Here is a 12,863-nt window from a genome sequence, read left to right as displayed (position 1 = left end):
AACTATTTTTAGAAATAAACATATACATATAATGACTTTTACTATGGCAAGTGATATAATGAATAAAGAGACAGAAATAGACAGACAGCTACCTATAGAGACAAAAACACGAACAAAAAAAATTCACGTTGTATCCGCTATATTTGAGAATATCCTTGTATACCTATTTTTCCAATCCAAAAATTCATTCAAGCGCGTCTTTATTAATAATATAAATACACACTGTCGAATAATCAAAATCATTCACAATCAAAATGTTCATAGCAAAGTGTACTTTAATCTTCCTCTGCATCCTGCAATCCCAAGCCAAATTCTACGAAACAGATGTAGGTCCATATGGCTACAGCCGTTACAGCACCCACGAATACGACCCTGACGTAGGCTATCCCTATGGTCTTGGCTACAAGAAGTACCCTTACCAGGATACAATAGTTCCAAAAGTTGTTGAATATGAGGGTGAGGTTCCTGGACCAATAGGACTCAAATATGGAGGTGCAGGAGGCTTGGGCTACCCGGCTGGATATGGAAAATTGGGATATGGAGGATATGGAGGATACGGAGGATATGGATACAAACCGTTTGTTGGGGCTCCTGTTGGAATTAGCAAAGGAATAGGTTATGGGTTCGTAAAACAGTTATATCATCCTTATACATATACAATACATTAATGTATATCAGTGTTAGCCGTTGTTTACTAATTTTTATTTTTTAAAAGAAAAATGAACGTTGATACTTTGCCCGATCGTGTTCTCAGTAATACTTTATTATTTATCCTTTTTCTTCTGCTTCTTCTTCTTTCGAAGACCACTTCGTGGTCTGTTTTACTATCCAGGGTATTCGGTGCATTCTTCTATGCAACCACATCTCAAACACCTCTAAGCGATTGATCGTATCAGCCTTCACTCCAAAGATTTGCAAAGCTTTGGTTTCGTATTGCAATGAGGTAAAAATAGTTATTCATTTTTATTTCTATTAGTATTACTCCCATCTGAGTATGTAGGGTTCCATTATTGTTGGAATTTTTCCGCACTGGACAGATGGGAAGTGAATTGCAAATTATAGAATTCCCTCATCTTCCTAGCTCCAGGATCCGATTGGCTTACATTTTAGAAGCCACGGAGATGTAACCAGCAAATGGTCCCAATAAAGTTTTTGATTTAATATTATTTTATATTTTATTAAGTTGAAAAATTTGACTTCTATTTTAGACACTATATTCTTCTATTGTCTGGGTTATATGTTCACGAAATAATTTCCATGTTTTCTTAACATAAAATTCTCTTACTTTTACTGCTATTTTGTACTCTGTTGAATTTATAAAGACAGTTAAACCTTTCTTTTTAATCTTTATTGATTTAATTTTGGATATATCATCTTCCAAACCTTACAATGCTTACAATGTTATGCAATTTTTTCCCTCTACATTCTATTGACTTCTTCTTCTTCAAAGGAGCTAAAACTCTTTGTGAGTCTTGGCCTGCTTAACAATGTTCTTCCATTCTGCCCTATTGAATACTTTTCTTCGCCATTGCCTCATGTTCATGGCTTTAAGATCCTCCTTAACGTCGTCTATCCATCTCTTACGGGGCCTTCCTCTTGTTTTATTTCCTTGTGGCTTCCATCTCTGGATTACTTTTGCAGGTCGATTATCTGGCGTTCTTTCTAAGTGACCAAGCCAGTTCAGTCTTTGAGACTTTACAAATCCAACAATATCTGTACTCTGCACTAGTTCACCCAGCTCGTGGTTCATTTTAATTCTCCACGAACCATCGCTGCACTGGATTGGTGCAAATATCTTCCTTAGTATTTTGCGCTCAAATATTTTCAGTTGATGTTCAGCAGCGGTTGAGAGGGTCCAAGTTTCACATCCATATGTGACCACTGGTCTACATACTGTGTACTTTTATCCTTCGTATTATCCTGCAAACCTCTAGCCGTGTTTTAATATTCGTTTATTCAGATCTTTAGACATTTACTTTTTGTACTATGAGTCCAAATCTAAAATATTTGTAAAATTTAAAATATTTTATAGTATGACATTAGGGTAGGTATATTTTAATTTGATTGAAACATGTATTTGTGAATAATATCTCTTCATTCAGATATGGTCCAGGCATAGGCTATCCTCATATCACTCCCTACGGACCAGGAGTACTTGCTCACCATGGACCTTACGGTATTTCCCAAGTAGACAAAGGAATCTACAGTGATGGAAAACAAAACGTCGTAGGAGAACATTACAATCACGTGAATGGACATAACGGGGAATCCTTGAACCACGGAGATGCTGGATACAGCGCAGGAGAAGTAGCTCTTAAGGACGTCAAGGGAGATTCAGCCCATTTCATAGATTCTGATGGACTTAAGAGAGGACACCATGAAGGAAAGAACTTTTATGGTGCAGAACATTTTGATACTGAAGGTATTTTTACTTTTTCTTCTACTAATTTAAAACCAATAGCTAATTTTCTTTGGAAATTTGTACACTTTGCTTTATATGTTATTTTTATTACAAAAAGGTGCAAATTCTTTTATTTTTAAGGAAAACACGGCAACGAAAGAACATTAAACGCAAATCATAACAAAGGACATAACGTTAAAGGTTTTAAGAAGTCTCATCACTTAGACGAAACGGGTAAAACTGAGGAGTTCTATGATCAAGATCATGATGAAGGCGGCAATTATGCTTTCAATGGTAAATTCGGAAAATTCGGCGAAGGAGGTGGAGAAGCTTTCAAAGGAGGTTTCAATGATGGAAGATTTAAATCAGGTGGGCATGAAAAAATATCGTCTTTAGGCAAAATAGCCTGATAATAAGTTTTAATCATAATTTTCTAAGGTTTTTCTAAATGAAACATACTATAATGCATTTTTTGAACATCAGAAACTATCACGTATAAGTTCCGCAGAGTTGAAATCCCAATGCAGATTTGAAAGATTTCAAATGAGTCCTCTGTAATGGAAATAAATTGTCCCAGTCTCAGTTAGCCTCTTCTTCTTGCCGTGCCTTATCCAGTCAATATTAACTTGTGATGATGTACTGTAACAAATGCCTTTTCCTGGTCAATAAAAACTGCAACCAGCAGATTTCCGTTAATCTAAACATTTCCGTTAAACAAAACATTCAGTGCAAAGAGTTTCTAGTTTCCAATCGATCTCCAAATCCAAACTGCGCTTCATCTTGATCTTCTTCACTTCACTTGTTTCCTTATTCTACTGTGGATGATACGTAAGAATAACTTCAAAGTGTGACTTATAAGATTTAAAGGTCTATAATCGCTACAGTTTACGTGGTTTATTTGGTACAGTTATGAATTCAGACCTCAACCAGTCTTCTGGAATTTGACCAGTTGAGTACATATAAATGAAAACCTTAACCAATATTTTAATATTTTCTTCATCATCTACATAGTTTCAACATATCTGACAGGATGTTATTAGGGCAAAGTCTTATATTTCAATGCATTTTATCATTCATCCACTTTTCTTTCGTGATCTTTATCTTTTGTTTTATTAATTTCTGTTTTTTTCTTGTGTTCCTCCCTGTTCCTCCTCTGTTGTCTTCTCTGCTCCACCAATTCCCGTACTTCTTTGGTCATTCGTTGTAATTTTTTGGCTTTGATTATTTTTAGCACGTTTTTTGCATTTGTGAGATATTTTCTTTATATCTCTATATATTATTCTTAAATCTTTATATCTTTATATATTATCTTTATTTGTGAGATATTATCTGAACGTTTTCCATATTTATACAACATTGTCTTCATGCATTATTTGAACAAGCTGGTCATTTAAATCTTTTTCTACTTATTTTTTTTTTGTTATCCATAGGTGAAGCAACTAAAGAAGGCCATTACGGCAACGAGTACTTCCAAGATAAGACTCAAGGAAACCATGGAAAATTCGGTGGAAACAAATATGCCCAAAACGAACAGGCGTATGGACTTAACAAAGGATTTGGAGAACATGGCTTGACAGGACACCATGAAAATAGCAGATTCTACAAGAATTACCCGGAATATGGTGGATACTACTAGACAATTTAAAGTTTTGAAAAAAATAGTGAAGCAGTTTTTATATTTTATTTTACGAGTAAAGAGCAAAAACAGTATACTAAAGATCTCAGTATTCAATGAATACTTGCCTGTAAATAGTAAAAAAGATATAAGCCTTTTGCTCTTATATAATATAAAACTGTTTTATTACATTTGATGGTCTTTGTACGCTTACCGGTTTATGAAATGCCATGTGATACTTACACTTACCTATTATTTAACAGCACTTAATCTATTGTAATATTTTATCTTTATATATCTATATATTAAGCACGAAATAAATTATGCATTTTTATACTTGACTTCATTATTGGGCAATTCCTGTTCCATTATTTGATTATAGAAAACATAACAAACGAAATATAAGTAATACAGCGTAAGTATTTCAGCCACCGGACTATCCTGAGTTCAAGAGTTTGTTACGAAAAATTAAAATAACCAATTAGTACAAGAATAGCAATAGATTAGTAGTACCAGGATAGCAATAGATTAGTAGTACCAGGATAGCAATAGATTAGTAGTACCAGGATAGCAATAAGTGAAATGGTTATTTATTAATATTCAGTTAATATAATCCCTTTATGCTATAGAAATAATCCAAACAAGCTAGAAGCAAACAAATAAACCATAGAATTTGGAATTAAATCAAATCCTCATCACTGTCATCAATGTCTGAGCCTGAAAATACACCTACGTCATCAGAATATTCACATAAATTAATAATACATGATTCTATGGCAGAATTAAATAATGGCTCCTTTGAAATGAAATCCTTTCCACTGAAAAATGAAATTTTTTCCTCTCTTCTACAGAAAATATTTCAAAGAACTCATCCGACAGTGCTGTCCAAATATGCTCTATCAGGTTTAAATCTAAATGATATAGTGGAAGCCTTAATATACTATGTCCGTTGTTTCTAATAGTGAAATCAACAAAAAAATTTACATATTTCCGCAGAGCACATTAACAGGAAAAGGAATGGCTTTAGCCAATCCATCATTTTACTCATTGTTGATTCAGATGCTGGTGCTTTGTGCTCTTGAATATTATAATAAGGTTCCTCGTCTATTACGATGACAGTGTTGGGAGATAGATTACGTAAAAATTTTCTTCTAACCACTTTTGCAGTTGAAAAAATTCGTATCATCATGTTATCACCCGTTTTTTCTTTTCTACTTCCATCTCACATAAGATCCACCGAGAAAACCTGTTTCGTTCTCTACACCCACAATGATCAAACATTGACCTTAAATTGAATGAAGCTGTGGAAGAATTCTACATTCCCTATAAACTAATACTGCTGGTAAGGGCTACAATGCGTAACGTTGTTTCCAAAGTAGAAATACAGGGTGAACAATCAGAAGCATTTTTGAAACACATGTAGAAAAAGGCAGCCAGATATGCCAGAATAGTCAACAGAGGAAATATCTTTATCAAATCCTTACAAATGATGGCCTAAGCAGATAATCTAGATCTAATTGCTAGCACATTAGGCAGGCTAGATGAAATGTTCACTATACTTTCTCAAATGCCTACAAAATTATGGGCCTCCAAATAAATAAAAAAAAAACCAAGATGATGGCACCAATACTCAACGACAGAACCAGAAAAATCGGTTCCCAATTCACTGTTAATAATCTACCTCAAAAGTGATGGACAAAATCATATACTTAAGCTGCCCGACAGTGCCCTATGACCAATGACAACTCCATAGCGGCAGAAATCTAACAGAGAATAACTCTAGCAAAAAAGTGCTATTTTTGGATGATAACATATGAAAAGTAGAAAATTAAGCCAAAAAATAAAAATAACAATATACAAAACCCTTATACTGCCATTACTGACATACAGACCGAAAAAATGAACCACCTCCAAGACACATGAAAACATCTTGCTCGTATTTAAACGAAGAATGCTGAGAGCAATATTCGGTTGTATCTGTGAACACGATATTTTGGGAGGGAGTACAAATAGATATACTACAAATACAAACCAATATCTGGTGGTAAATATGTGATATCTCTCATAAAAATAGGAATACTACCATGGGCAGGACATCTACATAGCAAGATCGCAGCAGAATAACAGTCCTAAACAAATCCTTATGTCACAGACGGTGTAAAGTAGACGAAGAGGTAGGCCAAAATTAAGATCTAATGATGATGTAAAGGAAGATCATAGAAAAATGGGTGCAGAAAATTGGCAACGGTTGGTAACGGATAATTTTGACTGGCGAAATTGACCGGGGAAGGTCCAGGTGCTACTATAGTACTGTAGTACCAATGCTGGTGATGAGATGAAAAGCACCCCAACTTCTTTTTAAATTGAAATAAGAGTAGTAAAGACCTTCCGATCAATACAGTGTTCCAGACTAAATTTCTAGGCACAATTATGTTTCTCTCTATCTCTCTCGAATATCATATTTTGATCACATCTTTACGAAGGAAAAAAAACTTCTATATTTCCCATATAATTTGAATCTTATCATTGTATTGCTTTATTAAATTTATTATTATTAAATAATTTGCCGATAAATCAAATAATTTTTATAAAAAATTATTATATTATTAAAAAGGAAACGGTAGGTAACTTACGTAAACTAAGTATAATTTCTTTGCTGTTATGAATCATTACAATACTGAAAATCATCGCCTTTCCCTAACCTCAACCTTAACAATTTTTGAAGGTTGTCTCCACTCCAACCCGCAAAGAACCAATTATTACTAGCAATAAATCATACTTACTCAACCAAATCCATATTTCATTAATATAAATAGTATAATCCTTAAATGTCACACTCCAGTTACCAGTAAAGATGTCAACAATGACTCGAATAATAATATCTGTTACTATTATCTCAGTGGTGGCCAATTCGGTTTCCGGATTTGGTCCTTTTGATTTCGATTCACACAGCAACTACCATCCCAAGTATCTAAACGATTATCAGTTTAAAGGCCTCTTCAAACCACATTTTGGCGGTTCATCTGTTGGTGAAGACAGCTTCAGTAAGGGAAGTAAAGGTTTGAGTGGAAACCAGTTCGTTGCGCAGCATGGTGTAGCTGGAGAAGATATTAAACACGGAGATTCCGGTGTTTACAAAGGAGAAGGTGCTTTGAAGGGTTTGAAAGGTGAATCTGAGTATTATTTTGACAGCGATGGCGTAAAGAAGGAACACAACGATGGGAAAGAGTACTATGGAGGACATCATTTTGGAAATGAAGGTAAATCAAAATTTTTTATATTCAGTAAATCAATAAACAGTTGAAACTCATGACTTATTAGTGGATTATTTTTCGAATAGCGAGAATGGAGAAAAGAATTTTTCTTCTTGTTTTTAATATTTTTTTATCAAGTACCTACTATTATTGGTTTATTCTATAATCCTTTATTACTCATTCCTGTATATAGGTTCCTTCTTCTTTCTTATAAACATATTATATTTTTTTAAAAATGTTTACATATTGTTTTTTTTTCTTTATATCCCTCTTATATTATATTCTTTTCTCTGCTCTCTTTATTTAATTTATATGTTTATATCTAGTTTTTTAGCTGTCTTTGTCTAGTACGTTTTTTATTTATTTTTATGGGTTTATACATTTCATTTTCTGGTTGATTCTATCTTCTTCTTTGTGTGTTTCATTCTTTAAGGAGATTGTCGATAATCACGGCCCATTTTACTAAGTTTGCAGCTGTTCTGAAGAGTTATATTGCTGTTTTTATAGCATCAAAATACTCTAGTTCTAATTTGTATTCCCAGTTTTCCATTACATAATACTGCTTTCATCTTATTGAAAGCGCTTCAGGCCATCTTCATTCTTCGTTTTATTTCAATGCTGCGGACTCATTGTTCATTTATTATTCATTTATCTGGGTACTTTCTCTAAAACTTTTCCGTTAACGTATTTAAATCTTGTTCTACTGACAATCATGATTTTTTATTTTTGTATTCATATTCATTCCATGCCTCTCGCAGTACTGAGAGTGCTATCAATAGCCCGATCAAAGAACAATCTGACCCCAAAAAAATAAAGTAAGGATGAAAATTTGGGAATAGGTAGTTGAAATTGTCTATTATTATATAAGAAAAAGTTTACAATTCTACATCCCCTCCATTTTTCAAAAATAGATGGGAATACCCCCTCTCGAAGGTGAAAAATATACATTCAAAATGTCCGGAATTGGATAAAATTACTAATTCTAAGCAACTTTTGTTCTATAGAGTTTTTTCCCTAAGTCAATACTTTTCGAGTTATTTGTAAGTGAATATGTTCATTTTAATGTTCATAACTCAAAAAGTAAGTATTTCAGCGAAAAAAATACTCTTAGCAAAAATATAGCTTATGAAAAACTGAAGAAAATGGTGTATGCTTGAGGTCTGTAGACCCAGCAGAAGCAGATTTGTAGCTAATGAAAAGTAGGTTCTTCTTCATTAAATTCCAAATCGAATATTTCAATGTGAAATAACCCAAAAACGGAGCACTTTTCGGGGAAATTCATTTCAACTTTTTTAAAGTGTTTAAAAAAGGATTATTTTTGTTTTTTAAAAAACTTGTTACATTAAAAGTAAGTGAGTTACTTACGCTCAAAATATTGTTGGTCCCTTTTATTTTTTGGTAAAAAAATCGCGAAAATCACCCCCTAATTAGCATCACAAATAAATTTTATCATTACCACTTCACAAGTTACTTTGCTTATGTATTATTTATATGATCTGTAAGTTTCATCGGTTCAAAGTGCTTATTTTTGAAAAAGCTGTAGTTAAAATGGCTTGAACGAGTAACTAATCACGAGTTTAGGCAAATTTTGAACAGCCACAGCATATTCAATTTTAGTATAACAAGAAAACAGAAAAGGAAAAATATTCAGAAAAGCAAAATGTACATTTTATTACTCTTTAAGATTTTTCCAATTTTCCAACAATTCCATTTTTTTTCAAAATTAAAAAAAGGTTTTATTTTAAACCCTTTTTTTTCAAAACTGAGCACTTTGAACCAATGAAACTTATAGATAGTATAAACAATACATAAGTAAATTAACTTGTGAAGCGGTTACGATTAATTTTATTTAGGAAGCTAATTAGGGGGTGATTTTCGCGATTTTTGTACCAAAAAAATAAAAGGGACCAACAATGTTTTGAGCGTAACTCGCTTATTTTTAATGTTATAAATTTTTTTTTAAAACAAAAATAAATCTTTTTTTAAACACTTTAAAATAGTTGTAATGAATTTTCCCCGAAAAGTGCTCTGTTTTTTTGGTTATTTCACATTGAAATATTCGATTTGGAATTTGACGAAGAAGAAGCTACTTTTCATTAGCTACAACTCTGCTTATACTGGGTCTGCAGACCTCACGCGTACACCATTTTTTTAAATTTTTTATAAGCTATATTTTCACTAAGAATATTTTTTTCGCTAGAGTACTTACTTTTTGAGTTATCTGCGAAAAACCGTCCATAAACATGTTTTTCTTTGTTAAAAATGAACATATTCACTCGCAAATAACTCGAAAAGTATTGACTTAGTGAAAAAACTCTATAGAACAAAAGTTGCTTAGAATTAGCCATTTTATCCAATTCCGGGCCTATTTTGAACGTATATTTTTTCACTCACGAGAAAATATTTTTCACCCCGCATTTCCCAATTTTTGTAAAATGGAGGGGATGTAGAATTGTAAACTTTTTCTCATATAATAATAGACAATTTCAACTACCTATTTCCAAATTTACATCCTTCCTTTATTTTTGTGGAGGTTTTCGTAAAATTTTGTGTTCCCTGAATGGGCACAACCAAAATTTGCAGATCTTCTCTGCTTTCCGCAAGGAGTATTGTATCATCTGCATATTTGAGATTATTAACAACTAATGTTCCGTTAATTGATATGCCTGCATTGATTGTCTTCTGGTCTCTTTAAACATTTCTTCTAGGCACATATTAAAAAGTAGAGGGGATACTAAACATCCTTGTTGTACCCTTCCTATAATAGGTATTTACTTAAATTTTTGTTGGTCTACTCGTATTATGGCTTTTTGATATTATTTGATTCTATATTGAACAGTATTCAATGCAGCTCCCTATTCAACATTTCGTCGTAAATAATTTTGTATCTGTAATTTTTGCCCAGCTCTTCTCGACTCCATCACGTTGGACGATATAATATGTGTTTCTGGAATTTCCAACTATTCTTTTTTTGAGCTCAGAGCCTATTTGACAACAGGTAGACCTAGAAATAGTACTATCGGAGGATGGAGGGAGACATATTTTAATCAAAACGAAACCGTAGATTTTCTTATTTTACTAATGCCATAATCTGTATTAGAGTACACAGACTCGTTTCATACAGGTACTCTGAACTGTAAATTGGAATATTTTCCGAACGGTGCCTTTTGGTATTGTCATACCTGGGTTAAACAGAGAACTTGAATCGAGTCGAAATTCATTTCACTTATTCCCCGTTAGAGGGCGTTCTAGCCATACTGCGATCAGTGGCGTAACTAGTCTGACCTGCGCCCCAATGCAAGTATTCCTCGTGCGCCCCTATTCCCAGACTTATTCTCCACCCCCCCCCCTCCCAACCGCCAACGAAACTAACAACGACATTTCTTTTCAGAGAGAGATTATACAAAGAAATATAACAGTAATTTGACTCCCACATTTGACTTTGACTAACAATCCTGACTCACTTTGAACATTTTTTATGCTTTCAGACCGATGCCCTCTGAAAGCTAGATTACAGCTTGATATTGTTATGATAACATCAAAAATTCTCTTTATTACTTTAACCAGTTTTTCTTCTTTGTCATAAAAAAGCATTTTGATATCTCTGTTATTTTTTTCTCATTCCATAAGCGATACATGCATTAATATGGCACTTACTCAATTCGTGGTCTTTAATGTTTGTTGACAGATTTCTCCGATCATTGATCTTCCCCGTAGTCCATGCATTGTTAAAGTTTTTATCAAGTCTGTTAGCGAACAACCAACATGGTTCACAATACACTCCATTTAAAGACGGAGAGTAGCAAAGCCAAAAACGCTCAATTTTTTGACCAGTCTTTGTTTCGAATAAATAATAGTCTTTTGAAAAAGATCTATTTGTTTGAATGTCTTTAGGGAATGGCCTTGAGGTCTACATGGTTCGGAGTTCAAAATACGAGATTTCAGTTCATCTTTATTCATATCTTCTGAGAAAAAAGCTATGTCTGTATTCTCTACATTGCAGATTATACCTATGTCATCAGTATTTTCTTGTACTGTACTACTTATGCCAGTTGCTGATGTAGAAGGAGCTGTATAATACGTAATATTTAAATCAGCAGACTTACTCACGTTTTGGTGGACTTCTGAATTTTGGTTATCGGCAAGAAAATGCAATGCGACGATCTCTTCTATCGTGGATATTTTGTCCCCACGCTCACATTCACTCTCACCAACACCATCGTCACCTGATTGACTTTTAGAAGTATCAGCAAAATCCTGTTTTTTAAAACATGTCAATCTTTGGTAGTTTTTTCACTTTTTCATCTTCTTGTTTTTTCCTTTTTCGGAACTCAGCACCACTAGGTCTTTTTCTTTTATTTCCGTTCATTTTGTTCACACTAAATCCACTAAAACGCACAAATAAACGGTCCACTTATTTCAATTGTATAACAAATACACCGACAAAATTTGTTTTGTATTTTTATGTAACAAATAAAGCTACTGAACCGTACGATCTTACAACAAGGACTGACACATGACAGGGACACGTAAAATATTTTACCTGAATATCTTTGTAGCTAACAACGATAAATAAACAAAAGCAGTTGTGATGAGAAAGCCATAAACACGATAACTATAATAGTAAACAAAAGAGTCACCAACATTCTGTTGTGTCTGAACGGAAGTGAGTGAACGGAATAACATACCACGAATATTTTTTTACATTTTTTATTTTCGGGAAGCTAAACATTATATTTGCTTCAACATATTTTTTTGCTAAAATTTTTCCAGAATATCAGTTTTTTGCGCCCCCCTACGGCCTGCGCCCCAATGCACCGCATTGGTTGCATTGGCGTTAGTTACGCCACTGACTGCGATATAAATAGTTTTAATTTATATCGAGAAACTACGGTCGTGTTGGTGTAAATTTGTTTTCCTCAGAGCCTCCTTGACAACAGGTAGACCTAGAAATAGTACTATCGGAGGATGGTGGTAGACAGATTTGAATCAAAACGAAACCGTAGATTTTCTTATTTTATTCTTTTTTTGTATAAATACCTTCTTATGTTTATGATTTACTAGTTCTTTCAAAATTTTAGTTGTAAGTTTCATAATAAATTTTACTAAACTTATATACAATTTTTAGCTAAATCAGAAGACGAAAAGGCTATTAAACAAGGTCACCGAAAGGGCCATAAAGTTACAGGATTCTCGACCTCTCACCATAACGACGAAACGGGAAAAACTGAAGAATATTACGACGAAGCCCATGATGAAGCAGGCAGTGAAGCTTTCGAAGGAAAATCTGGGGGTTTCGGAGAAGCTGGAAAGTCTGCTTTCAAAGGAGAACACCACGATGGGGGATTTAAAGGGGAAGAGGTGAAGAAGGGAGTACATTTCGATAAAGGATCTGGTGTTCATGAAGTCAGTAAAGATGAAAAGCATTTTGGAGAGGCTAAGTTTGGAGGAAACGATAAGACTTTTTCTGAACATAAAGTACTTGACAATGGAGGGCTCAGTGAATATAGTGAATCTGATAAATATGTAAGACATCATCCAGAATTTTATATTTAATGTACTATAGTAAATAAATTTATTAATTACGATTGTA

The 12,863-nt window shown here is 33.6% G+C and overlaps 2 protein-coding genes across 2 annotated transcripts; both read left to right on the top strand.

Annotated features, from left to right (window-relative positions):
- Positions 1 to 234: 234 nt before the first annotated feature.
- On the top strand, positions 235 to 4,350 carry LOC114338073 (uncharacterized). The gene is made up of 4 exons (XM_028288657.2): positions 235 to 622; positions 2,103 to 2,422; positions 2,543 to 2,770; positions 3,832 to 4,350. Exons 1-4 carry the CDS (start codon positions 255 to 257, stop codon positions 4,035 to 4,037), a joined length of 1,122 nt encoding a protein of 373 aa, XP_028144458.2. The 5' UTR covers positions 235 to 254; the 3' UTR covers positions 4,038 to 4,350.
- A 2,495-nt stretch (positions 4,351 to 6,845) lies between these two features.
- Positions 6,846 to 12,863, top strand: LOC114338078 (uncharacterized). Its single transcript, XM_050651107.1, has 2 exons — positions 6,846 to 7,276; positions 12,399 to 12,863. The coding sequence occupies exons 1-2, from the start codon at positions 6,871 to 6,873 to the stop codon at positions 12,824 to 12,826; spliced, it is 834 nt and encodes a 277-aa protein (XP_050507064.1). The 5' UTR covers positions 6,846 to 6,870; the 3' UTR covers positions 12,827 to 12,863.

Source organism: Diabrotica virgifera, chromosome 5 (genome assembly GCF_917563875.1).
Source record: "Diabrotica virgifera virgifera chromosome 5, PGI_DIABVI_V3a".
Classification (NCBI taxonomy): domain Eukaryota; kingdom Metazoa; phylum Arthropoda; class Insecta; order Coleoptera; family Chrysomelidae; genus Diabrotica; species Diabrotica virgifera.
The sequence above is the reverse complement of the archived record's forward strand: the minus strand, read 5'-3'. Positions and strand labels throughout refer to the sequence as shown.

Excerpts from the sequence above, each read along its gene's own strand:
- LOC114338073 (XM_028288657.2), top strand. The coding sequence starts at position 255 with ATGTTCATAGCAAAGTGTACTTTAATCTTCCTCTGCATCCTGCAATCC. Across the intron at positions 623-2,102 it reads AGCAAAGGAATAGGTTATGG|ATATGGTCCAGGCATAGGCT; the intron begins GTTCGTAAAACA and ends CTCTTCATTCAG. Across the intron at positions 2,423-2,542 it reads AGAACATTTTGATACTGAAG|GAAAACACGGCAACGAAAGA; the intron begins GTATTTTTACTT and ends TTTATTTTTAAG.
- LOC114338078 (XM_050651107.1), top strand. The coding sequence starts at position 6,871 with ATGTCAACAATGACTCGAATAATAATATCTGTTACTATTATCTCAGTG. Across the intron at positions 7,277-12,398 it reads ACATCATTTTGGAAATGAAG|CTAAATCAGAAGACGAAAAG; the intron begins GTAAATCAAAAT and ends TACAATTTTTAG.